This window comes from Marmota flaviventris, chromosome 6 (assembly GCF_047511675.1).
Source record: "Marmota flaviventris isolate mMarFla1 chromosome 6, mMarFla1.hap1, whole genome shotgun sequence".
Classification (NCBI taxonomy): domain Eukaryota; kingdom Metazoa; phylum Chordata; class Mammalia; order Rodentia; family Sciuridae; genus Marmota; species Marmota flaviventris.
Window position 1 is genome coordinate 54971591 of NC_092503.1, and position 27444 is coordinate 54999034.

General features: G+C 38.5%; 1 protein-coding gene and 1 long non-coding RNA gene across 2 annotated transcripts in view; one reads left to right on the plus strand and one right to left on the minus strand.

Moving 5' to 3' along the window:
- Afg1l (AFG1 like ATPase) overlaps nt 1–23197 on the minus strand; it is a 212338-nt gene extending 189141 nt beyond the window's left edge. The window contains exon 1 of the mRNA XM_071613152.1: nt 22888–23197. Within this exon, the coding sequence (XP_071469253.1) occupies nt 22888–23026 (139 nt within the window). The 5' untranslated portion in view covers nt 23027–23197. The remainder of the gene's footprint in view (nt 1–22887) is intronic.
- Nucleotides 23198–23229: 32 nt separating this feature from the next.
- On the plus strand, nt 23230–23675 carry LOC114086955 (uncharacterized). The gene is made up of 2 exons (XR_003581705.2): nt 23230–23384; nt 23493–23675. It is a non-coding gene; the product is annotated as an uncharacterized lncRNA (long non-coding RNA).
- The last annotated feature ends 3769 nt before the right edge of the window (nt 23676–27444 follow it).

Consider the following 27444-nt stretch of genomic DNA (forward strand, 5'->3'; position numbering starts at 1 on the left):
GCAGCAGTATCTTGTGTCTGGTGAATAGATAACACCAGGAAAAATAAGAATGAATGAATGACTGGGAGACAATACCATTGTCACATGGAATTGAGATAAGAGGCCACCTCATAATTTGATGGGTCAATCAGTACATGAATGAATAAATGAGAAAATATTAGTCTTGATATGTTTCAAGATCTGTTATATGGCCAGGCACAGTGCACAGACCTGCAATCCCAGCTACTAAGGAGGCTGAAGCAGGAGGATCTTATGATCAAGGGCAGCCTCATAAATTTAGCTGTCCCTGTCTCAAAAAAAAACCTAGGAGTATAGTTCAGTGGTAGAGCACCTCTGGGTTCAACTCTCAGTACCAAAAAGAAAATAAATTAATAATAATAATAATAATAATAATAATATCATCATCTAATCAGGACTAGAGTTATATTGTCATGCTTGAGGAAAGAGTAAGATGAATGGAAAGATGTTACTGAAAGGCTTACATTTTGACATACTTAAATAGCTTTCTCACTGGGCACAATGGTGCACTGCCTGTGATTACCATAACTGGGGAAGCTAAGGCAGGAGGATCCTAAGTTCAAAGCCAGCCTCAGCAACTTAGCAGGGTCCTAAGCAACTTAGTGAGATCCTGTCTCAAAATAAAAAAAAAATTAAAAAGGGGACTAGGGATGTGGCTCAGTGGCTAAGTGCCCTGGGTACAATTCTTAGTACCAAAAAAAAAGGTTTCCTTAAATTAGGGCTATCCAAAACTGGGTAGGAGACCTCAAAAAACAACAACAACAAAAAAAAAAACAGTAGAGGGCTGGGGTTGTAGCTCAGTGGTTGAGGGCTTGCCTCACACGCAGTGAAGCACTAAGTTCAATCCTCAGAAAAAGGAAGGAAGGAAGGAAGGAAGGAAGGAAACAACTAAAAAAATTAAAAAAAAAAAAAAAGACAACTTCAGCTTGGCGGGAAGTGAGCTAGAGAAAATGTGTACCTCAAATTCTCCTCCCATCCTCTGATCTCTGTTTCTCTCTCTTTAAAAAAAAAAAGAAAGATAGAAACTACATGTCTAACTCACATTGTTTGACTACATATAATCAGCTTTCCATTACTGCAACAATATTAACTGAGATTAAAAAAATTATAGACATAAGAGGTTTCTCCATTTTGGAGGTTTCAGTCCATTACTGATTGGTCCCATTGTGTTGGGTCTGTGGTAGCACATCATGGCAAGAGTATTTGGTGGAGCAAAGCTGTTAACCTCATGGCCAGGAAAAGGAACAGACTATGGTCCCACAATGTCCTTCAAGGGCATTCCCCAGTGACCTAAAGAGGCCCCACCTGAAAGTATATGACCTCTCAATAAGGATCCAAACCATCATAGACTCCATGATGCAAAGTCCACTTCAGTTTTAATACTCTACAATTCTATGAAATGTTATCCTATTGTCGTTGTTGTTTTGGTACTAGGGTTAAATCCTGAGACAACTTACCACTGAACCTCCAGTCCTTTTTTTTTTTTTTTTTTTGAAACAGGGTCTCCTAAGTTGCTGAGGATCTTCCTAAATTGCACAGGTTGGGCCTTGAACTTGAGATGCTCCTGCCTCAGTGTCTCCCACTGGGATTACAGGTGTGCACCACCCAAAGGCAGCTTCTATAAAATGTTATCTTTATGTTTTGTAGTGTAGAAAACAATTTATAACTACTTGAATTACTTTTTAAAACAGGTTTCTAGCCAGGCACAGTGGCTCATACCTATAATCCTAGAAATTTGGGAAGCTGATACACAGGGATCACAAGTTCAAGGACAACTGAGCAATTTAGCAAGTCTCCATCTCAAAATCAGAAATAATAAAGGCTGGGAAAGTAGCTCAGGGGTACAGTGCCCCCGAGTCCAATCCTCAGTACTACAAGGGGGGGTGGGGGGACAGTATCCATTGCTTACTACATGAAGATAGTAGGAGCTGATGGGGAGCTAGGGATATAGCTCAGTTGGTAGAGTGCTTGCCTAGCATGCACAAGGCCCTGGGTTCAATCCCTGGTACCACCAAAAAAAAAAAACAGAACCTAAATGAAGATAGCTTATACCTTAGTGATTTGCTTCCATATTATACATGAAATTTTAGCAGCTTTCTTTGAAATGATGAAAGCAGCAATTCATAATTTCTAAGACCACTAGGTGTTTAGAGAATCCAGAGAAAAGGTGGTAGTCAAAGAGAACAAAATCCACCATGGTTGTCTAAAGAAATGCTCTGTACAATCTTAGAAAAATAAAAACTACATTTTCTAAATTTCAAAGCACTGAAATCAGGCAGAGCCCCTTGCCATTGTTAATATAAGTAAAACACTCTCCAGAACTAAAATATGAGTCTAACTCACATTGTTTAACTACGATAATCAGCTTTCCATTACTGCAACAATATTAACTGAGATTTTTTTTTTTTTTTAATTATAGAGATAAGAGGTTTTTCTGTTTTGGAGGTTTCAGTCCATTACTGACTGGCCCCATTGTGTTCGGCCTGTGGTCGCACATCATGGCATTAGTTTATTTCTATATAGAGTTGAATTCATTTCATTTCTACTTACTGACTGAAATCCACTGCCTCTGGCATTTCAGTATTAATACTTCAATTATTCTTAACATAGCTGCACATTTATGTAACATTTCTTACACTTTTCAAAGGATTTTCTCATGTAATAACCTATTTGAGCCTCATAAACCATCAGCAAGGAATGCAGAGTTAAGATAAAGATCCCATTCCACAGATGAGGAAATGTAAACAAAAAATTAAAAGATTAATTCAGCATAACAGAATGAAACCAAAATCACAACCTATAATCTTTTCAGGTCATATTTTAGTAGTCAGCTGGAATCCCATATGTTCAACAGGCCTAAAACAGAACTCATCAAAATTCTCCAAAATAACACCTATGGAATAAAGAAAACTTCCCTTCTTCACAAAAAGAAAGACTGTTGTCAAAGAAAACACATGCTTAGTTAAATGAAATCAAAACTATATAAGGAATTTATATTTCTAGTTTAAAATGTTTACCCAACTGCTGTGAGAAAAATGCACAATCAGGAAAAGCACATTTAATATTTCTAAAGGGCTGGATTAAAATTTCAGCTGTAAACTTCATTACTGTAATTAGATTTTTAATGCATATTTATTAAACATCCATTCAAATACTGTGTTCACAATTATTCATGAGTTATTTGTACATTTGTGTTGATTTTATCAAACTATAAACAGTAGCCACTGACCAGAAATGTTCTCCTACAATGGCAGACACACATTCTGAGGTCATAAGCAGTCTATTTATGCTTTATTATACTCTAATCATACCCAAAAGATAAATATTCCCAGGCTTTTTTTAAAACTGAAGTGGTCATCAATAACCCAAAAAGTCAAGACTTGATAAGTGGCATTAAAGACCTGTTTGATTCTGTGATGAATAAACCAAGTACAGAATAGAAGAAAATCAAATCTTAATTAAACTCTTTCTTTAGAAAAACAACATAAGCCATCATCAAGGAATGCATCACAAGATGATTTACTTTATTTATAAAAGACTGATTTAGGGGCTTTAAAAAGGGTGCTTTGATTTAAATAGAAAAATTATGAAAATTAAAACTAAATGCTTCCTGGTTATCATTCTTTTCCTGAGGAAGCTAGCTAATCTTAAATGTGCCAATATGTATAACTTTACAAAAGAAAAAAAATAGTACTTTAAATTCCATGATAACAAATCAGTAAAATACTGCCTAAAAATCTGAATAAAGCTATTTTGAAGTAATTATAGACATGGCCCAGCATATTGAGTAACTCCTTAATATTCACCCTGCTCATACACTATTTAATAATGAGATCTAAGGAATCTATTTTCTTTCAAAAGATAAATAACTGATGTATTTGTTGTTTATTTTAGTTTATATATGCTCTCTATTTATAAATGAATATTCTTAAATGGAATCTACTGAAGTTACATTTAAAATATAAATTGTATTACAAACCTATGAAAGAAATACTGTTAAGAATTACATGTTTACCGGCCATTGGGGTAGGCATTTGCAGTTACAGCACTCAGGAGACTGAGGCAGAAGGATCACTTAAGCCCAGAAGTTCTGGGCTAGTCTTAGCAATATAGAAGACACCCATCTAAAAGAAAAAAAAATTTACATGTTCATGGACAGAGCTAGAGGACATTAGGTTAAGTGAAATAAACAGGCAGAGAAAGACAAATATGGCATGTTCTCATTCATATGTGGAAGCTAAAAAAGTTGATTTCATAGAAGTTAAGAACAGGTATCACACCAGTTAGGAAAGGGAGAGAGGACGGGTGGACAAAAGGCAGCTGGATGATAGGTACCAAAATACAGATAGGAGACATAAGTTATCATATTCTATAGCACAACAGGGTAACTATCATTTACAACATATAGCTATCTATCTATCTATCTATCTATACATATATATACATATATATATATATATATATATATATATATATATATATATATATATACATATATATATGTATATATATGTAATAAACTAGAAGAATTGTTTTTGTTTGGTTGGTACCAGGGATAGAACCCAAGAGTGCTTAACCACTGAGCCACATCCCCAGCCCTTTTTTATATTTTATTTAGAGACAGGGTCTTTCTGAGTTGCTTAGGGCTTCTAAGTTACTGAAGCTGGCTTTGAACTTGTGATCATCCTGCCTTAGCCTCCCCCGCTGCTGGGTGAACTGGAAGAGTTTGAAAGTCCCCAACACAAAGAATGATCAATACTTAAGTAGACAAAATTGCTAATTATCTTGACTTGATCATTTTCACATTGTATACACATATTGAATTACCTCATAAATATGTTCAGCTTAAAAACTTTTTTTTAAAAGAAGAATCAAAAAACTGTGAATTGCATATTCAGGCTTTAAAATTTGTTGAAAATTGGCTGGGCACAGTAAAGCATGTCTTTAATAGTCCTAGCTATTCTGGATGCTAAGTGGGGAGAATCACTACTTTAACACCAGCCTGGGTAGTGTAGCTAGATCTCCTTTTCAAAAAACAAAAAATAAAAATGAATAAATAAACCAAGCTGGGGGCTGGGGATGTGGCTCAAGCAGTAGCGCGCTCGCCTGGCATGCGTGCGGCCTAGGTTCGATCCTCAGCACCACATACAAACAAAGATGTTGTGTCCGCCAAAACTAAAAAAATAAATAAATAAATAATAAATATTAAAAAAAAATAAACCAAGCTGGTATGGTGACACACAACTATAATCCCAGCAACTCAAGGAGGCTGAGACAGGAGGATTGACAAAATCAAGGCCAACAATACATAAATAAATAAGACTGGTGTAGCTCAGTGGCAGAGTGCCCTTGGATACGATCTCTAGTACTGCTAAAAAAAAAAAAAAAAAAAATTAGAAAAACAAAAACTTCTTGAGAACTGGTACTAGGTCAAGAGTATGAACAGAGGACATGTTAATAGAGTAGCTTCTGGGATGGAAATGATAAACAGAAGATGTAAGAATGGACAATCAGGACAGTGAAAGTAGGTTATCAAAGAGATTCTGGAGGGGCTGGGGTGCCAGGCGCCATCCTGACTTGTTTACAGACCTTAACACTGGGGTAGAGCCCTTGCCTAGCATGTGTGAGGCATGGGGTTCAATTTTCAGCATCACATATAAATAAATAAAATAAAGGTCCACTGACAACTAAAAAAAAAAAAAAATTTTTTTTTTTTTTTTTTAAAAAGAGATTCTGGAAATTAAAGTATCAGGTACCTCCAAGAGAGCAGGAGTAAAGATGGGGCTTCAATAAAGGATCTTGGGCTGGGTGCAGTGGCACATGCCTATTATCCCAGCTATTTAGAAACCTAAAGTAGGAGAATCAAAAATTCAAGGCCAGCCTGACAATTTTGCAAGACCCTGCCTTAAAATGTCTGGGGATGTGGCTTGGTGGTAGAGATCCTCTGGGTTCAATCCCTAGTAGCAGAAAAAAAAAAAATAGAGAACACTGGGAAAGTCAAACAAAACCTAGTAGGGACTGACATTCAACCTTCCAACATGTTTTTAAGGGAAAAGTTAGAGCTGAATGTAGGAAGCCATCCATGAATTATTTGAGGGTCTACATTCGGTATCAAAGCCAGGGAAATTTAGTTTTTTCCTTGGAAACTATCCTTGCCTCCCCCATGCTATAGATTGCCCAGGGCACATAATCTTTATCTCCACTCTACTAGGAAGATCCCTCAGTAGCTCCAAAGATAGGCGTAACCTTTGGAAACTGAACAGCCCAGCTTCTACTTTTTCTGGCAAGGAACATTCCATGGAAAACTTTTGATGTTCCCCAATATAAATTAAGCAAGCATGGGCTCCATTTTGCTTTTTAGTGTGGAAGCTTGATCCGTGTGATTGGCTAGCCAGTCCTGCCCCGATTTTCTAAAAAATATTTCCTGTGTTCTGTGGTTTTTTCCTTGCTCTATTTTCCTGAGCCTTTGTTCCATAGCCAGCCAATTTTCATCACTACTGCGGGACGTGGGCAGGAGCTGAGTGTGGTGGCATGTGACTATAATCCCATCAAATCAGGAGGCTGAGATGGGGGTTTGCAAGTTAGAGGGCAGCCTTGGCAATTTAGCAAGACACTGTCTCAAAATAAAAAAATAAAAAGTAAAAGGGCTGGGGTGGAACTCAGTGGTAAAGCGTAGAATTAAAAAAAATAGTTTAGGACAAATCTTAGTTATAGGTCAAAGAAAAATGTCAGTAGCATAGGAAAACAAGGTTTGGATACATTAAAAAAGTTAAATGATTTTTGTGTCAGAAAATTTACAGAGTGGGCTGGGGATGTGGCTCAAGCGGTGTCGTGCTCGCCTGGCATGCATGCGGCCCGGGTTGGATCCTCAGCACCACATACAAACAAAGATGTTATGTCCGCGGAGAACTAGAAAAATAAATATTAAAAAAAAAAGAAAATTTACAAAGTATATTACTGACATCTATTATTTTTGTGAGTCTTTTTGAGAAGGGCATATCCAAAAAATAGTCACATCCTATTTAAATAGCAATATTTACCTTAAACAAAGAAAATGAAGCCTGAAGCCCTTAAAATACTATAAACAGTATCAGTCTACACTAGATCAATAATCCATTTGGGATCTCTGAAGTTTTATCAGTTCCATCACTGGACTCACCCTGCTGCAACATCCCTCCCTTCACCCCAGAACTATATTTGGAGGCCTGTACTAGGCTAGTACTAGCTATGCCTATGTCCCTTGTTACTTTTTGTAGATTTATGTGTGGTGCTGGGAATTGAACCCAGGATCTTGTACACACTAGACAAGTGCTCTAGCAATGCATATGTAATAAACTATGCGAGGCTTAAAATAATAATAATCTTTTTAAAAACACTCCATCATCATGAAGTTTATCAGTTGCAGGAGTAGACATGAACACTCTTTTCTAATATGATAATAAATGTTAACAGAAATCCAAGAAAATTGAAATAAGTTTCACATAAAGGTATTCATCTAGAGGACCCAAGATAGCAGGCTAGAGGGAGGCTACATTCTGTGTTGCTCCATGACTGTTTCTCTGCGAGTAATTAGAGGACTCCGACAGTTGCTCCTGTGCAGGAATCACAGCCTCCGTGCCCACACAGGCCTCTAGACCTCAGCGTCAGCGCAGGACTCATGGCCACTGGCCCACACAGGACCTCTGGGTGCCCACAGAACACCACCATCAGCACCAACACAGGACTCCTGGCCACCCATACACTCAGTAATCCTGGCTGCCGCTGCCCACATGCTAACCCAGCACAGTGCTTTCGGCTATATGGACAGTCCGTTGCTCACAAAACCTGGCCCTAAACTACCCAGGACCAAACAGCTCTCCACAGCAAAATGCACAGCCCCCAGAGCACAGTCCACATAACTCTGGAGAGAAACGTTCTTGACTGGGAAGTGGAAAGGGAGGGGGTAAGATACAGTTTACAGACTAAATTAGAGACCAGGAATTGTGAGGTTTATAGGGGATATAGGACATAAGACCAGGCGCCCACATCACTTGAGCAGGCCCCCAAGGAGATCCTTTGGGTGCAGTTTCCCATCAGGGACCAGTAAGTGCTATACCCCACCTCCAGGAGCTCTGCCCCCAAGACCACCCTAATAACCTCCACCATCCTGAGGGTGGAGATACCAGCAAACAACAGACAACCCCACCTATTGGATGAGAAGGCAAGCAGGAAAGATAACTGATCTCCTACAAAAACAATCCTTATATCTTCCTTCAAGATTTTTTTTTCTCTCTCTCTTCTCCCATCCCCAACATTTGTGAAACCAAGTACTTTTCATAAATTATGCTACTGAGGACTGGAATGTCTGAATAGTATATTACAGTTGTATTGTATATTCTATTATCTTCTATTTTTACATTTTTAAATTTTCTTCATATTAGTTTGTTTTTCTACTCTATTGTCTTCCCACTTACTTGTCTCCCCAAAATCACCTTCTTCCTCTACTCATGTTACTAACCAACTTCTTTAGATTCCTCTTTCATACTTTCTAAAATCTAATAATTGTATATCCTCACCTCCTACCCCCTCAACATCTCATCCTACACCTCACGCCCAATCCTTTGTCCACCATCAGAAACTGTAGATCCTTTTGCAAACCTACTGTTTATATTGTAGATAATAATTGAACTCACCATTTCTGTATATTGTGACAAAACTATAAACATCTTAATAGCAGCTATTTGATTTAAGGTTGTATATTGTTTGTATTGGGATATGTTAATATTGTTCTCCCCCTTAAAAGGAGAGGTATTGGAACCCTGCAGGGACACTATAGGCCTATAGGGCAAAAACTGTAACACCTTGGGTCCGCAGTGCTGGAAGGGAAGACACATGAACAATATGAAAAAACAAGGGAAGATGTTGAGAGCCACAGGAATGACGCCTGGCATTTTGCTAGAGGGAATGGTTGAAAGGTGACCCTGCTCTGGGAATAGGGCGGCTCCAGGATTAAGGCAGATCCTGCTGGGATTAGGGCGGATCCTGCTGCCTTGGGCACCCACTACTTTGGAGTTGCCTTGAGTTCTCACGAGGTTCCGGGAGATTTAGCGCGCGGAGCCGGGTGGAGAAGTGTGTTCCCGGGAAGTGTGTGTAGAGTGCTGGTGAGAGTTCGGGAATAAAAAAGAGTTGCTGTTTGAACCTACAAAGCTTTGTGGCAGCTCCGTTATTTTGTGCCCAGCCAGCCTGCAGCAGGAAGAAAGTCCCCCAAACAAGATACTACATTATTAGAATCTATGGCTAGCACAGCAAAAGAAACGACAGAGAAGGAGTTCAGGATGTACATAACTAATCTGGTGATGGTTTCTGTTGAGTTTTTCATTTGGCTTATGGTTTCCTTCATTTCAGGGATTTCTCTTTGATTTTTTTTAGAATCTCTATATCCTTATTGAAATAATCTTTAGCTTCCTATATTTGCTTATATAGCTCTTTATTAAAATGATCTTTTGTTGTCTGTATTTGCTTTCTTATATCATCCTTTAATTCACAGAACATTTTAATTACGTACATCCTGAAATCCTTCTCTGTCATTTCTTCTGCTGTGCTGGCCATGGATTCTTGGAAAACAGGACCTCAAATATGAAGACAAAATATATAATCTTGAAAATAAGATGGTAAGAAACCATGTGCAGAACATTCAAGAATTATGGGATCACATAAAAAGAATAAATTTAAGAATTATTGGGATAGAGGAAGGCATAGCGTTCCAAATCAAAGGAATGAACAATCTATCCAATTAAATAATATCAGAAAAATTTCCAAACATAAAGAATGAATTGGAAAATCAAATACAAGAGGTTTACAGGACACCAAATGTACAAAATCATAACAGATCCACACCAAGACATGTTATAATAAAAATGCCTAGCATACAAAATAAGGAGAGAATTTTAAAAGCCTCAAGAGAAAGGAATCAGATTAATTGGGAAAACCAATTAGGATATCTGTAGATTTTTCAACCCAGACCCTGAAAGCTAGAAGATCCTGGACCAAAATATACCAAGCTCTGAAAAAAAAAAAATGGATGTCCACCAAGAATCTTATATCCTAAAAAATTAAGCTTTAAATTTTATGACAAAATAAAAACTTTTCATGATAAACAAAAGTTAAAAGAATTTACAACTAGAAAGCCTGCATTACATACAGAACATCCTCTGCAAAATATTCCATGAAGAAAAAATGAAAAACAACAGTGAAAATCAGCTAAGGGAGTTATTACACTGAAGGAAAAACCAATCAAAAGAGAAACCAAATCAAGTTAAATACCAAAAAATGACCAGGAAAACGAATCATGTCTCAATAATAACCCTGAATGTTAGTGACCTAAAATCACCAATCAAAAGGCACAGACTCGTCTCATAGGAAAAGATCCATTCAAAACAAAACAAAGAAAAGGCTGTATATAAAACATACAAAAGGTTGGGAAAAGACATCCTCAGACTGAAGGTGAAAGGTTGGGAAAAAACATACCACTCACATAGACTACAGAAACAAGCAGGGGTTTTCATCCTCATATCAAATAAAGTAGACTTCAAGCCAAAGTTACTCAAAAGGGATAAAGAAGGACATTTCATACTGCTCAAGAGAATCATACATCAACAAGACATAACAATTGTAAATATATATGGCCCAAACAATGGAGTATCTTTGTACATAAAACAAACTCTTCTGAAATTCAAGAGTCAAACAGACCATAACATAATAATTCTGGGTGACTTTCACACACCTCTTTCACCACTGGATAGATCTTCCAAACAAAAGCTAAACAAAGAAGCTATAGAACTCAATAATACAATCAATAACTTAGACTTAACAGACATATAGGGAATATTTCATCCAATAATGAGTGAATAACACTTTCTTCTCAGCAGTACATGGATCATTCTCTAAAACAGGCCATATAGTATGCCACAAAGTAACTCTTAGCAAATACAAAAAAGTAGAGATACTACCCTGCATTCTATCAGATCATAATGGAATGAAATTAGAAATCAACGATAAAATAAAAAATAGAAGCTACTCCAACACCTGGAGACTAAATAATATGCTATTGAATGAACAATGGGTTACAAAAAACATCAAGGAAGAGATTTAAAAATTCTTAGAGGTAAATAAGAACACGTATACAACATATCAAAATATCTGGGACACTATGAAGGTAATTCTAAGAGTAAAGTTCACTGCATGGAGTTCATTCCTTCAAAGAAGAAAAAGTCAACAAATAAATGACCTAGCATTACATCTCAAAGCCTTAAAAAAGAAGCACAAATCAACACCAAAAGCAGTACAAGGCAGGAAATAATTAAAATTAGAGCTGAAATCAATGAAATTGAAACAAAAGAGACAATTGAAAAAGTTGACAGAACAAAAAGTTGGTTCTTTGAAAAATAAGAAAAATTGATAAACCCTTAGCCATGCTAACGTAGAGAAGAAGAGAGAAACTAATATCTGTGATGAAAAAGAAAACATCACGATGAACACTACAGAACTACAGAAGATAATTAGAAATTATTTTGAAAATTTGTACTCTAATAAATAGAAAAATATTGAGGGCATTGAAAAATTTATAGAGGCATATGATATGCCCAAATTGAATCAGGATGATATACACAAGTTAAACAGATCAATTTCAAGAAATGAAATAGAAGATGCCATCAGAAGCCTACCAACCAAGAAAAACCCAGATGGATACACAACTGAGTTCTACAAGACCTTCAAATAAGAACCAATACCAATACTCCTCAAACTATTTCATGAAACAGAAAAAGAGCGAACACTTCCAAACTCATTCTATGAGGCCAATAACTCCCTGATTCTAAAACCAGACAAAGACACATCGAAGAAAGAAAATTTCAGATCAATATCTCTAATAAACACAGATGCAAAAATTCTCAATAAAATTCTGGAAAATCAAATACAAATCAAAAACATAGTGCACCACGATCAAGTGGGATTCATCCCAGGGATATAAGGTTGATTCAACATACAGAAATCAATAAATGTAATTCAATACATCAATAGATTTAAAGATAAGAATCATATGATCATCTCAATAGATGCCAAAAAAGCATTTGACAAAATATAGTACCCCTTCATGTTCAAAACATTAGAAAAACTAGGAATAACAGGAACGTATCTCAACATTATAAAAGCTATCTATGCTAAACCCAAGGCCAATATCATTCTAAATGAAGAAAAATTGAAAGCATTCCCTCTAAAAACTGGAACAAGACAGGGATGCCCTCTTTCGCCACTTGTATTTAACATAGTTCTTGATACTTTAGCCAGAGCAATTAGACGAAAGAAATTAAAGGGATAGGGATAGGAAAAGAAGAACTCAAACTATCACTATTTGCCGACAATATGATTCTATACCTAGAAGATCCAAAAAATTCCACCAGATACCTTCTAAAACTAATAAATGAATTCAGCAAAGTAGCAGGATATAAAATCAATACCCATAAATCAAAAGTATTTCTGTACATTAGTGACAAATCCTCAGAAAGAGAAAATAGGAAAACCATCCCATATACAAATAACCTCAAAAACAACAAAATATTTGGGAATCAGCAGAAGAGATGAAAGACCTCTACAAAGAAAACTACAGAATGCTAAAGAAAGAAATTAAAGAAGACCTTAGAAGATGGAAAGATCTCCCTTGTTCTTGGATAGGTAGAATTAATACTGTCAAAATGACCACACTACCAAAAGCACTGTACGGATTTAATGCAATTCCAATCAAAATCCCAATGACATTCCTCAAAGAAATAGCAAAAGCAATCATGAAATTTATCTGGAAAAATAAGAGACCCAGAATAGCCAAAGCAGTCCTTAGCAAGAAAAGTGAAGCTGGTGGCATCACTATTCCAGACCTGAATCCATACTACAGAGCAACAGTAACAAAAACATCATGGTATTGGCACCAAAATAGACCTGTAAACCAATGGTACAGAATAGAGGACACAGAGACAAACCCACATAATTACAGTTATCTCATTTTAGACAAAGTACCAAAAACATATGTTGGAGAAAAGACAGCCTCTTCAACAAATGGTGCTGGGAAAACTGAAAATCCACATGTAACAAAATGAAATTAAACCTGTATCTCTCACCATACACAAAACTCAACTCAAAGTGGATCAAGGACCTAGGAATTAAACCAGATATCTTGCGCCTAATGGAAGAAAAAGTAAGCCCAAATCTCCATCATATCGGATTAGACCCCAACTTCCTTAATAAGTCTCCTATAGCACAAGAACTAAAATCAAAAATCAATAAATAGGATGGATTTGAACTAAAAAGCTTCTTCTCTGCAAAAGAAACAATCTGTGAGGTGAATAGAGAGCCTACAGAATGGGAGCAAATTTTTACCACAAGCACATCAGATACAAAACTAATCTCTAGAATACATAAAGCACTCAAAAACCTTAACCGCCCCCAAAATAAATAACCCAATCAATAAATGGGCCAAGTGGGGGCTGGGATTGTGGCTCAGTAGTAGAGGGATTGCCTGGCACGGGCGGGACCCGGGTTCGATCCTCAGCACCACTTAAAAATAAAGGCATTGTGTTGTGTCCATCTATACCTAAAAATATAATAAATATTTTAAAAAATAAAAAATAAATAAATGGGCCAAAGAACTGGACACTTCTCAGAAGAGGATATACAATCAATCAACAACTATGTGAAAAAATATTCAACATCTCTAGCAGTTAGAGAAATGCAAACAAATCAAAACTACTCTAAGATTTCCTCTCACTCCAGTCAGAATAGCAGTTATTAAGAATACAAACAAGATGGGCTGGGGATGTAGCTCAAGCGGTAGCGCGTTCGCCTGGCATGCGTGCGGCCCGGGTTCGATCCTCAGCACCACATACAAAGAAAGATGTTGTGTTCGCCAAAAACTAAAAAATAAATATTAAAAAATTATCTCTCTCTCTCTCTCTCTCTCTCTCTTTAAAAAAAAAAAAAATACAAACAAGAGGCCCAGCGACCCGCCGGCGTGGTAGTCATGTCACCCCAATTGGAGTAGGGGCAGAGCAGAGCCGCCACCCGTGCCCGCAATGTAGGCAGACCTGCGACCGACCGGCGGAACAGGCCCAGCGGCCTGCCGGCGTGGTAGACACGTCACCCCAATTGGAGTAGGCGCAGAGCAGAGCCTTCGACCGCGCCCAGAACAGGCCCAGCGACCCGCCAGCGAGGTAATCACGTCACCCCAATTGGAGTAGGGGCAGAGCAGAGCCGCCACCCGCGCCCACAAGGTAGGCAGACCTGCGACCGACCGGCGGAACAGGCCCAGCGGCCTGCCGGCGTGGCAGACACGTCACCCCAATTGGAGTAGGGGCAGAGCAGAGCCGCCGCCCATGCCCGCAAGGTAGGCAGACCTGCGACCGACCGGCGGAACAGGCCCAGTGGCCTGCCGGCATGGTAGACACGTCACACCAATTGGAGGAGGGGCAGAGCAGAGCCGCCGCCCGCGCCCGGAACAGGCCCAGCGACCCACTGGCGTGGTAGTCACGTCACCCCAATTGGAGTAGGGGCAGAGCAGAGCCGCCTCCCGCGCCCGGAAAAGGCCCAGCGACCCGCCTGCGTGGTAGACACGTCACCCCAATTGGAGTAAGGGCAGAGCAGAGCCGCCGCCCGCGCCTGCAAGGTAGGCAGACCTGCGACCAACTGGCAGAACAGGCCCAGGGGTCCGCGGGCGTGGTAGACAGATCACCCCAATTGGAGGAGGAGCACAGCCGCTGCCCACCCCTGCAAGGGAGACTTTTCAACTATACAAGAGCAATATAAATATATAGGGGGAAAATTTCAATAACACAACAGTTTCACCAAGCAGAAAGAAACGCGAGCAGTATGAAAAGACAAGGAAAGAAAGGACCACAAGCAATGCAGGTCAACTCAACTTTAGAAGAGGTAATAGCTGCAGCAGATGGAATGTCAGATAAAGAATTCAGGATATACATGCTTCAGATGATCTGGAGTCTTCAAGGAAGACATTAGACAGCAAAATCAGACAATGAAAGATCACTTCAACAATGAATTACATAAACAAATCCAAGAAGCAAAAGATCAACTATACAGGGAGATAGAGGTTATAAAAAACAAACAAACAGAAATCCTAGAAATGCAGGAAGCAATAAACCAACTTAAAAACTAAATTCAGAATACTACCAGCAGAGTAGAACACTTAGAAGATAGAACAACAGACAATGAAGACAAAGTATTTCAACTTGAAAAGAACATAGACAGCTCAGCAAGACTGTTAAGAAACCATGAGCAGAACATCCAAGAAATATGGAATAACATAAAGAGACCAAACTTAAGAGTCATTGGGATACAGGAAGGTATAGAGGTCCAAACCAAAGGAATGAGCATTCTATTCAATGAAATAATACGAGAAAACTTCCCAGACTTGAAGAATGAGACAGAATCCCAAATCCTAGAATTCCTGTATATCAGCGACAAATCCTCTGAAATGGAAATGAGGACAACCACTCCATTCACAATATCTTCAAAAAAAAAAAAATACTTGGGAATCAACCTAACAAAAGAGGTGAAAGACTTATACAATGAAAACTACAGAACCCTAAAGAGAGAAATAGAAGAAGATCTTAGAAGATGGAAAAATATACCCTGTTCATGGATAGGCAGAACTAACATCATCAAAATGGCGATATTACCAAAAGTTCTCTATAGGTTTAATGCAATGCCAATCAAAATCCCAACGGCATTTCTTGTAGAAATAGAGAAAGCAATCATGAAATTCATATGGAAAAATAAAAGACCCAAAATAGCAAAAACAATGCTAAGCAGGAAGTGTGAATCAGGCGGTACAGCGTTACCAGACTTCAAACTATACTACAGAGCAATAGTAACAAAAACAGCATGGTACTGGTACCAAAACAGGCGGGTGGACCAATGGTACAGAATAGAGGACACAGAAACCAATCCACAAAACTACAACTATCTTATATTTGATAAAGGGGCTAAAAGCATGCAATGGAGGAAGGATAGTATCTTCAACAAATGGTGCTGGGAAAACTGGAAATCCATATGCAACAAAATGAAACTGAATCCCATTCTCTCGCCATGCAAAAAAGTTAACTCAAAATGGATCAAGGAGCTTGATATCAAATCAGAGACACGCCGTCTGATAGAAGAAAAAGTTGGCTACGATCTACATACTGTGGGGTCAGGCTCCAAATTCCTCAATAGGACACCCATAGCACAAGAGTTAATAACTAGAATCAACAAATGGGACTTACTCAAACTAAAAAGTTTTTTCTCAGCAAAAGAAACAATAAGAGAGGTAAATAGGGAGCCTACATCCTGGGAATAAATCTTTACTCCTCACACTTCAGATAGAGCCCTAATATCCAGAGTATACAAAGAATTCAAAAAATTTGACAATGAGATAACAAATAACCCAATCAACAAATGGGCCAAGGACCTGAACAGACACTTCTCAGAGGAGGACATACAATCAATCAACAAGTACATGAAAAAATGCTCACCATCTCTAGCAGTCAGAGAAATGCAAATCAAAACCACCCTAAGATACCATCTCACTCCAGTAAGATTGGCAGCCATTATGAAGTCAAACAACAACAAGTGCTGGCAAGGATGTGGGGAAAAGTGTACACTTGTACATTGCTGGTGGGACTGCAAATTGGTGCAGCCAATTTGGAAAGCAGTATGGAGATTTCTTGGAAAGCTGGGAATGGAGCCACCATTTGACCCAGCTATTCCCCTTCTCGGTCTATTCCCTAAAGACCTAAAAAGAGCATGCTACAGGGACACTGCTACATCGATGTTCATAGCAGCACAATTCACAATAGCAAGACTGTGGAACCAACCTAGATGCCCTTCAATAGACGAATGGATAAAAAAAAAATGTGGCATTTATACACAATGGAGTATTACTCTGCATTAAAAAATGACAAAATCATAGAATTTGCAGGGAAATGGATGGCATTAGAGCAGATTATGCTAAGTGAAGCTAGCCAATCCCTAAAAAACAAATGCCAAATGTCTTCTTTGATATAAGGAGAGTAACTAAGAACAGAGTAGGGACGAAGAGCATGAGAAGAAGATTAACATTAAACAGGGATGAGAGGTGGGAGGGAAAGGGAGAGAGAAGGGAAATTGCATGGAAATGGAAGGAGACCCTCAGGGTTATACAAAATTACACACAAGAGGAAGTGAGGGCAAAGGGAAAAATAATACAAGGGGGAGAAATGAATGACAGTAGAGCAGGTAGAGAGAGAAGAGGGGAGGGGAGGGGAGGGGGGATAGTAGAGGATAGGAAAGGCAGCAGAACACAACAGACACTAGTATGGCAATATGTAAATCAATGGATGTGTAACTGATATGATTCTGCAATCTGTATACAGGGTAAAAATGGGAGTTCATAACCCACTTGAATCAAAGTGTGAAATATGATATATCAAGAACTATGTAATGTTTTGAACAACCAACAATAAAAATTAAAAAAAAAAAAAAGAATACAAACAATAGCACTGGGGATGTGGCTCAAGCAGTAGTACGCTCGCCTGGCATGCGCGGGGCGCTGGGTTCCATCCTCAGCACCACATAAAAAAATAAAATTAAAGATGTTGTGTCCACTGAAAACTAAAAATAAATACTAAAAAATTCTCTCTCTCTCTAAAAAAAAAAAAAAAAACTAAAAAAAAAATACAAACAATGGGGCTGTGTTTGTAGCTCAGTGGTAGAGCACTTGTGAGGCACTGGGTTCAATCCTCAGCACCACATACAAATAAATAACATAAAAGTTTTGTCTCCACCTACAATTAAAAAAAAAAAATTTAAAGAAAATAAATAAATAAATCTAAAGGCCATTTTCTTACCCACTAATCTGTACTACTAATAAATTCTGCCAATTCAGTGGTTAGTTCTACTTACACTAATGCTTAATTGGGAACAATCTCCTATGCACCTGGACTAATAAAGAAATTGTGGAGTCAAAGGTAAATATGGGGGCTGGGGATGTGGCTCAAGCGGTAGCGCGCTCGCCTGGCATTCGTGTGGCCCGGGTTCGATCCTCAGCACCACATACAAACAAAGATGTTGTGTCCGCAGAGAACTAAAAAATAAATATTAAAAAATTCTCTCTCTCTCTCTCTTTCTCTCTCTCTCTCTCTCACCTCTCTCTTTAAAAAAAAAAAGGTAAATATGAGTCACCATTTAATAGAGACACCAAAAAATATAATACGATAGGGATGGATGTTATAATAAAAAGAAATCACATGTCACTTAGCCTCTACAAATTAAACTGAATTTCTAAGGCTAGAAATAAATAAAACAATTTCAGACATGCTAATTTTTACATTTTATAAAATCTAGAAACATTTTCCTCCTTAGTATCTCTGGTAGTTGTCCTCTATCATTTCTGCTCTTCTAGGAGGTTCCTTTGTCTCATAAAATATCAATTTTCCCCAAGGAGTCACCCTCAGCTTTTTCTCCTTTTCTCTCTTATAAATCTCCCCAGGCTGATTCTTCCATTCTCATGGCCCTCCATGCAGCCTGCCTCCCATTGTCTTTCTCAGTTTTCCCCCTGTCCTATAACCAACTAGACTCATTTACCTGGAACCATGAAAAACAACTTCTTTTCTTTTTTTTTTTTTTTTTTTGCTACTGGGAATTGAACTCAGGGGCACCTGACAACTGAGCTATATCCCAAGCCCTATTTTGTATTTTATTTAGAAATAGGGTCTCACCAAATTGCTCAGTGCCCCACTTTTGCTGAGACTGCCTTTGAACTTGCTAGCCTCCTGCCTCAGCCTCCCAGCCGCTGGGATTACAGGCGGTGTGCCACCATGCCCAGCTCAAAAACACTTTCAATTTAACAAGCTCAAAACTGAATCTTCCCTAAAATGCCTGTCTGGCCCTACCTTTTTTATTTTGGTTTCCCTTGATTTAATGACCCAAGCTAGGAAATCTAAATTGATATTAACTCCTTCCTTTCCTTGCTTTTCCAGGACTGTCAATTCTACCAAAAATTATCTAAATCTGCCCCCCAACTCCCCCACTCCTGTCCTGCCTTTCACCATAGCAGTAATTCAGGCCCTAAATTATGTTCCCCTAAACTACCCTGGCTAAGACTTCAACTGAATTCACAACTTTTGAGTCATTTCCATTCATGCCATGGCAGCTCTGATTTCTTTCTTGTTTTCTTTTTTTAGTTGTAGATGGATACAATACCTTTATTTATTCATTTATTTTTAGATGTTGATGGACCTTTATTTTATTCATTTATTTATATGTGGTGCTGAGAATCAACCCAGTACCTCAAAACCTTTATTTTATTTATTTATTTTTATGTGGTACTGAGGATCAAACTCAGTGCCTCACATGTGCCAGGCAAGTGCTCCACCACTGAGCCAAAACCCCAGCCCCGGCAACTCTGGTTTCTAATAAAATGTCTCCACTTAACTATCTGTTAGTTGAATAACTGTCACATCAAATAAAAATACGTTTCTACCTAAAAGAAAATAGTAAAATCAAAAGAGCATGCTTTTGATACATGCTTAAATTACATAAAATGCCAAATATTACTTTCAATTGTTTTATAATCTAATGGAAATATACATATCCCAAAATGGAATTCATAATGTTGTACTTCCTAAGAAACCTAAGGCTATGTTGGTCAAGTAGGTGATTTGGACTTTAAGATCCATAGACTTGGTTGGGGATGTGGCTCAAGTGGTAGAGCGCTCGCCTGGCATGCGTGAGGCACTGGGTTCAATTCTCAGCACCACATAAAAATAAAATAAAGATATTGTGCCCACCTAAAACTAAAAAATAAATATTAAAAAAAAAAAAAGATCCATAGACTTTTCATAGCTCCCATTTACAAAATGTCTTAGCACCAGGGCTGGTTTTAAAGTAAGATGAGAGAGGAAAAACAAAGTTAAGAATATGTCCTTCTGGCTGGGCACTGTAATCCCAGCAACTCCAGAGGCTGAGACAACAGGATTGCAAGTTCTCGTCAATTTATTGAGAACATGCCTCAAAATGGGCTGGGGGTGTAGCTCAGGGGTAAAGTCATAGAGGGTTCACCACTAATACTTTGGGGGGCGGGAAGCTACTCCTTTACCTATTTGCTTTTGTTTAAACCAATGCTTCACTCACATTACACTGCACTAAGTAGTACACTTCAAAAGATGAAAAAAATGGAGACAAAATAGGAATATTAAAAAAAAAAGTGGGGGGTATCAAAAAAGGAACAGAAAACAAATTTGTAAGTCAGACTCTAAATACTGAATAAAATTTCAATTTAAAGCTGGCCACAGTGGCACATGCCTGTATCCCAGTGACTCCGGAGGCTGAGGCAGGAAGATTGCAAGTTCCTGGCCAACCTCTGCAATTTAGTGAGACCTTGTCTCAAAATAAAAAGGTCTGGGGATGTAGCTAATTGATAAAGAGCACTGGGTTCAATAGCCAATATCAAAAAAAATTTTTTTTCTTCAATTTAAATTTTCCTTTTAACGAGGAGGAATGAATATTTTTAGTTAGAATTAAATCAGTGTCTATATTAACTACATTTTCATCAAATCTCAATACCCAGAAGCAGGCTGAATTGAGTACACAGTATTGAGTATAGATTAAGAGCATGGACTTAAGGGTCAGATGTAAATTCAAGTATGGCCTTTTCTTTAACCCCACCAATTCTGCCACTTACTGACCATGTAACTTTCACAACTTTGATTCATGATTCCTAAAATAAGGATAATGAGTGTTAAAGAGGATTATGTATGTGAAGAGCACTTAGTATACTGAATGACACAGAATAAGCATTCAGCAAATCATACATGTTGTAATGATATTCCTTAAATCTCGATTTTCACAAAATTGTGATACATACACAGAATACGATTTTAACAATTTGAAAAATGAAGCAATTTTATACTTACTGATATGAATGATCTCCATGATATATAAAATTTAAAAATTAGCTGTGCTATCTACTGAACAGTTTTGTATGTTACTACTTCAACTTTTTAAAATTTATTTTTTAAATTTATTCTAATTTATTATATATATGACAGCAGAATGCATTTCAATTCATATAACACATACATAGCACAATTTTTCATATCTCTGGTTGTACACAACATGAGTCATGTTACTATTTCAACTTTTTCTTTTTTTTTTGGTGGTGGTCCTGGGGCTTTGTGCTTGGGAGGCAAGCACTCTACCAACTGAGCTATGTCCCCAGCCCTACTACTTCAACTTTATATATATATATATATATATATATATATATATATATATATATATATATATGCTTGTACATACACTGAATGCCTCTGGGAGAATACATAAAAAACTAGTTCTTAGAGGATTCCTCTAAGGAGGAAAAGTAAACTGCTAAGATACAGTTCTTACATTTTATCATATTTCTCCTTATAAATTTTGAATTTTGTACCATTTGCTTTTATTGATTATTCCTGTCCATATAGTTTATTATTTTATTTTTGCAAGTGCTGAGGATCCAACCCAGGGCCTCTATATGTTACACATGCACTCTATCACTGAGCTATACCCCCAGCCCTATTGATTATCCTAAAAATAAAATTTATGATACAGAATTTATACTACCAAAATATTTCATTATACATTAAGTGCGTTAAACTGATCTTTGCATGAAAAACACAAGACTAAGGTGACTTACTAAATGAGTTTTAGTATTAGTTTCGACTGCACTGATGGTAATGATCAAGATCATTACATTTTTAACCAATGAGAAGCCATTTATTAAAGTACATAAGGTTTGTGTGTGTTTGTGTTTTAACCCAGAGGCGCTCTACCACTGAGTTACATCCCCAGTCTGTTGTTATTATTTATTTATTTTTAAAGTCTCATTAAATTGCCCTAGCTTGCCTCAAATTTGCAATTCTCCTGCCTCAGCCTCCCAAATCACTGGGATTATAGGTCTACATCACTGCACTTAGTTTAAAGTATATAATTGATGAAAGCATATTAATTGATTAAGGTATATAAGGGGCCTACTTGGAGATGAGAAAAGAGAAAACATAAGTATATGGATGGGGAGACAGTAATTTTACCATTCATTCGATAATCATATCTACCCATGAGGTGCCAATCACAGTTGAGGAAAAAAATTACACGAAGGTCCTTGCCTTTCCGTAGTAGTGTAAGAATATGTGAACAGGGCAGGAAAATTTGCATTCTTGTGGGCTTGGTAACTCAAAACATACATTCATTCATTGGTGCATAAACAACAATAAATGATGAATGAATGATGAAAGTCTGGTGACAAAAAAACATTCCACTGAGGCTTGAAAACACCAAGAATGGATCCCTCAATCTGAGAAAGCTTCTAGTAGTCCTGCGTTCCCAGAATCCCGAGAACAGCAAGGTCTGCTGGGGTTGAGGCGCGACTCCTAATCCTATGCCCAGTCACCTGCCTGGAGGGGCGGAAAGGCACCGGGTGTCCCCAGACACCTACCCCGCACTCAAATCCCTCGGAGCCAGGCACTCCCGCACCTGGACTCATCAGGTCTCAGCTTTCTAACTTCTAGAAGGTACAAACTACAGATCGACCTCTGACCCTTAAAGTGAAAATCACTAGGCAGTTTCCACAATGCTCGGAGCTCCTTTAAGGACGAGTACGGGGGCGGTGTATGGAAGGGCAAAAGAAACAAACTCCTCTCAGGAGACCCCTCGGTTCAGAAAAACCTTGAAAACCAGGAGGCGCCTGGTGAGATCTGGGAAGGAGGGTGACCCCAGTGGATTCTCCTATGATATGCAAAGCCGGGTTGGCCTACTCAAGGCACAATCACTGACCTTTACAAAGGGGCTTCCCTGGGGCGGTGGCGGGAGGAACAAGAGCGGCGGCCCAGGCCCGGCACCCAACACATCTCCGGCTCAGCCGGCTCCGCGCTAAGGAGTGCAGGGTAACCAAGGGCGACCAGGAGGCCGCCATCTTGAGCTCCGTATATGGGAGAAAGAGGAAAACTTTATTGAAACTCAGAAGAGAGACCGACACACAGTCAAACTCGGCTGTGCTCGGGGAAGCTCCGCCTGAGCGGACGAAAGAGCAGGTAAGGAACGTGCCCTCCAGGTCGGAAGAGCGGCCTGGACTCCCGTGCCCTTCAGTGCTTCCGGGCTAGGCCGACGGAGACTACGGCTCCCAGCATGCAGTGCGCCGTGGCGGGGTGCGGAGACGGGTGGGGAGCTCCTCCCTTGGGAGGAGCCGGCTGTAAGGGAGCGCCAAGTTCTGGAATCCTTGGGGAGTGATAATGTCTAGCAACATGCCTGAGCCTTCACTTAAGGGAACGCGCGTAAGTAACATGTAGCTAGGGAGTGGGCTAATGGGTCCTTCAAGAACAGCGACTAGAGCTAAAGCAGGCAAGAAGTTTGAAGTACGTACTTTCTCGCTTTCTCGCCAGATCTCAGTTGTATGAAAAGGAAGACACTAGGAAGAATTACAGGAAGACAATGGGTGTGCACCAGAATAGGAACTCCAGAGAAACAGAAAAAGGAAAATGTAGCATGGCATAAAAATTTGGAGACTTCTCTACCACCTTTGTCAAATCATTGACTGTATGAAAAAATACATCACTTTACACATACACGTTTTCTAGCTTTTAATTCCACTGACGCTACAAATTGTTCCTCCATACTACTGTGAATTATTTTTGTTTTAATGTTACTAATTTTTGGTGTGACATTTTGTGAAAGGTCTTTCGAAAAATTAGTTTCTTCCTTCACTTACATATTCATTTATCATAAGACTTTCAGAGCTACTGTGGAGGCTGAGGCAGGATTCCTTGAGCCCCAGGACTTCAAGGTCAGCCTAGGTAACATAGTGAAACCCCCATCTCTTAAAAATAAATACTAACCCGGCGAGGTGGTACACACCTGTAATCCCTGTCTGAGTCAGGAGGATCTCAAGTTGGAAGCTAGCCTGGGCAATTTAGTGAGACCCTGTCTCAGAATAAAAAAGCACCCCAGGGTTCAATCGTGAGTACCAAAAACAAAAAGTCATTCAGAGAGTATTTAGGTATCATTGTGTTTACTCCAGAAAAGCAATTTCTTGTCTCGGTCAATGAAATTATCCTTTATTAGAGATTCCAAAAGCTCAATAATTAATGAAAGTGAAATAGCAATCATGAATGTTTAATGTCAAAGAGGCAGGAATATTCTACAGGAATTTTTTCACATGGCTATGCAAATAAAAGCATAACATATGAACGATATTGTGGATAACTGTGAAGTAATTTAAAGGTAAATACATTTGTTGTATTCAAGACAATTTGTTATGACCATAAGACTATGTAACCACTGTAAACTATTTTTCTTTCTTTTTTTTTTTTTGAGAGAGAGAGAGAATTTTTTAATATTTTAGTTTTTTTTAGTTTTTTTCAGCTGACAAACATCTTTGTACGTGGTGCTGAGGATCGTACCCGGGCCTCACGCATACCAGGCGAGCGCGCTACCGCTTGAGCCACATCCCCAGCCCTAAACTATTTTTCTAAAACATTAATCCTGCAATTAAGAAAATTGAAAAAAATAAAAAATAAATAAAATAAAACAAAAAAATAAATAAATAAAATAAAAATAAAAATAAATAAATAAAAAGAAAGAAAATTGAACATTATCAGAAACGTTATTAGAAATAAATCAGAAAGGCCGGGTGCGGTGGCATGCCTGTAATCCCAGCGACAGGGAGGCTGAGGCAGGAGGATCCCAATTTCAAAGCCAGCCTCAGCAATTTAGCAAGGCGCTAAGCAGTTTCTAATAAAATACAAAATAGGGCTAGAGATGTGGCTCAGTGGTCGAGTGACCCTGAGTTCAATCCCTGGTACCCGAATAAAAAAAGAAAAAAGAAGGAAATCAGAAACCATTATCTTGTCCTCATTTAAAAATCTCCCTAGAGAATGTGGCAAGTTCTGGCATCTAATATTAAGGACAAAATCAGTCTGAAAGTATCCAGAGAAAGACAAAAACAATAATAAAGAAGTGAGAAAGAGAATAGTTAATGGAAAACATGCTGTATTAGGAGTCAAGATATATATTCCGGCTTTGATTTACTAAGTTAACTTTTTTTCTTCTGTTTTCCTTATGGCATCTGTCCTAGCAACCTCACAGAGGCTTTGTGATAGATATACGCTAATGGTTAATCAGATATTATTACAAATAAAAATTGAGAAGAGATAAGGCTAAAGTGTAAAATAAGGAAGTGCTCGTTTGCCAAGACAACATCATGATATCCAAAAACTGTAGAAATAATAAATGCACTCTGAAACTTGAAAAAGGTAGGGAGAAATATTTAAATAAATGGGAGAAGGTGCTACAAAACATCAATACTTAAAAGTAACAAGTTTCTATTGTTATTGTTGATATTTTCTGTTTTTTGTGGTACTAAAAATTGAACCCAGGCCTACTGTAACAGTGAGCTATATCTCCAGCCCTTTTCATTTTTATTTATTCATTTTTAAATTTTGAGACAGTTTCACTAAATTGCCAAGGCTGGCCTCAAACTTACAGTCCTCCTGCCTCAGCCTCCTGAGTAGTTAGGCTTACACATGTATACCACCAAGGCAGCAAGTTTACAAAATGCATTCAAGGCAAAAGAAAAAATAATAAAGGATTTATTTGTTTGTTTATTGGCAGTACTAGGGATGAACTCAGGAGTACTTTACCCCTAAGCTACATCCTTAACCCTTTTTATATTTTGTTTTCAGAAGTCTTACTAAATTGCCCAAGCTGGCCTTGAATTTGCAATCCTCCTGTCTAATTCTTCAGAGTTGCTGGGATTACATGTATGGGCCCAACTTCAAGAAGGATTTAAATAAATGAGGTAATAATAAAAAAAAGTAGAGATTATTTGGAATGTTTAGTTTTTCTCTACTTCTTGCACACCCTGATTTTCCATTTCCATATGAAGTTACCATCCCTTTGCACCACTGACTGACTACAGATAAAACAGGCAATTGACATGAACCAACAAGGAAACAATTTCCTTATAATATTGTTGTTGTTCCTCTTCTTAAAAATCATTTCCTTAAAGAGAAGAGGATGCTCTAATCTTATTCTCATTTCTACTACCCCATCTGTAGCTTTCTCATCTCAATAGGTGACAACTCTGGCCTTCCAGGTGTTCAGGCCATTTATCACAGGGACTATGCTTTCCCCTTTCTCTCTTCCCCACACATCCAGTCCTTCAGTGAATGTTGTTGGCTCCAGAAATCTATTAATTTTTACCACCAGTATTGTTACCACAAATTCTGTTCCAAGTTACTATCATCTTCCCTCCTGGATTGTTTACAATTGCCTTCTAATTGGTCTCCTTGCTTGCTCTCTTGATCCATACAGCCTGTTTTCCACACAGCAGCCATACATGCATACATGTGTGTGTGTGTGTGTGTGTGTGTGTGTGTGTGTGTGCATGATCTCCTGCCTCAGCTTCTGGAACACCTGGGATTATAGGCATGTTTGTTTGGTCTTTTTGGGAGAGCGCCTCATTGTGTTTCACAGTCTCTCCTCAAAGGCCTGTATTCAAGTGATCCTCCTGCCTCAGCCCTTTTTAGCAGCTGTGTCTACAGGTGCATACCACCATGCCCAACTATTTTTTTACTTACATGATAGTATATACTTATATTAACCTATGTAGCTTTTTCTTAAATTTTACTAAATCAAATTTTGAAGGAGAATTGTAATGCCAGATTCATGGGACCCCAATAGACCTCAAGGAGCTGAATCCGATGCAAGCACACAAGAGTTTTTATTGCAAGCTCTGAGGCTGGACTCACAACTGTTTCTTACGCAGCGGTCCCAAGGAGTGAGTCCTGACCCTTAGTTCAGTGAGGATTTATAGGTTTTGGGGGGATGTTCTATGCGTCACAACATCACACAGCAAATCATTGCAGACCGCAGGAAAATCAAACAACAACTCTTAACATTAATTAGCACATTCACTGGCGGGAACAGTTGGGTAAGGGTGATTGGTTACTTCAAGTGGTGGATACATTTGAACTGATTGGTTTAGACCGGGATGGGTTGCAAGAGTGTATACGCTAAACTGCAGGGTGGCTTAATCATGTTATCCATCACTGAAACTACTGGGAGGGTCACCAGGCATTTCAGATATTTTCCCTGTCTCATGCTGATTGTTAGTTGCTAGGGGGTTGCTATGGGTCATCACCTAGCAGAACTGAGTCAGGACACCAGGCTCTGCAGATCCCTCCTTTTAAACAACTCAGCAGGGTGGGTATGTGCCTAGGAGCGTTCTGTGGGTTTTTCCAAGGACAAGGGTCACGTCCCTCCCTTTGGACAGGCCTTGAGGTAGAAGCTGGTTTCTCAAAAATGGAGTCATTGGTTTCTCAGAATAAAAAAAGC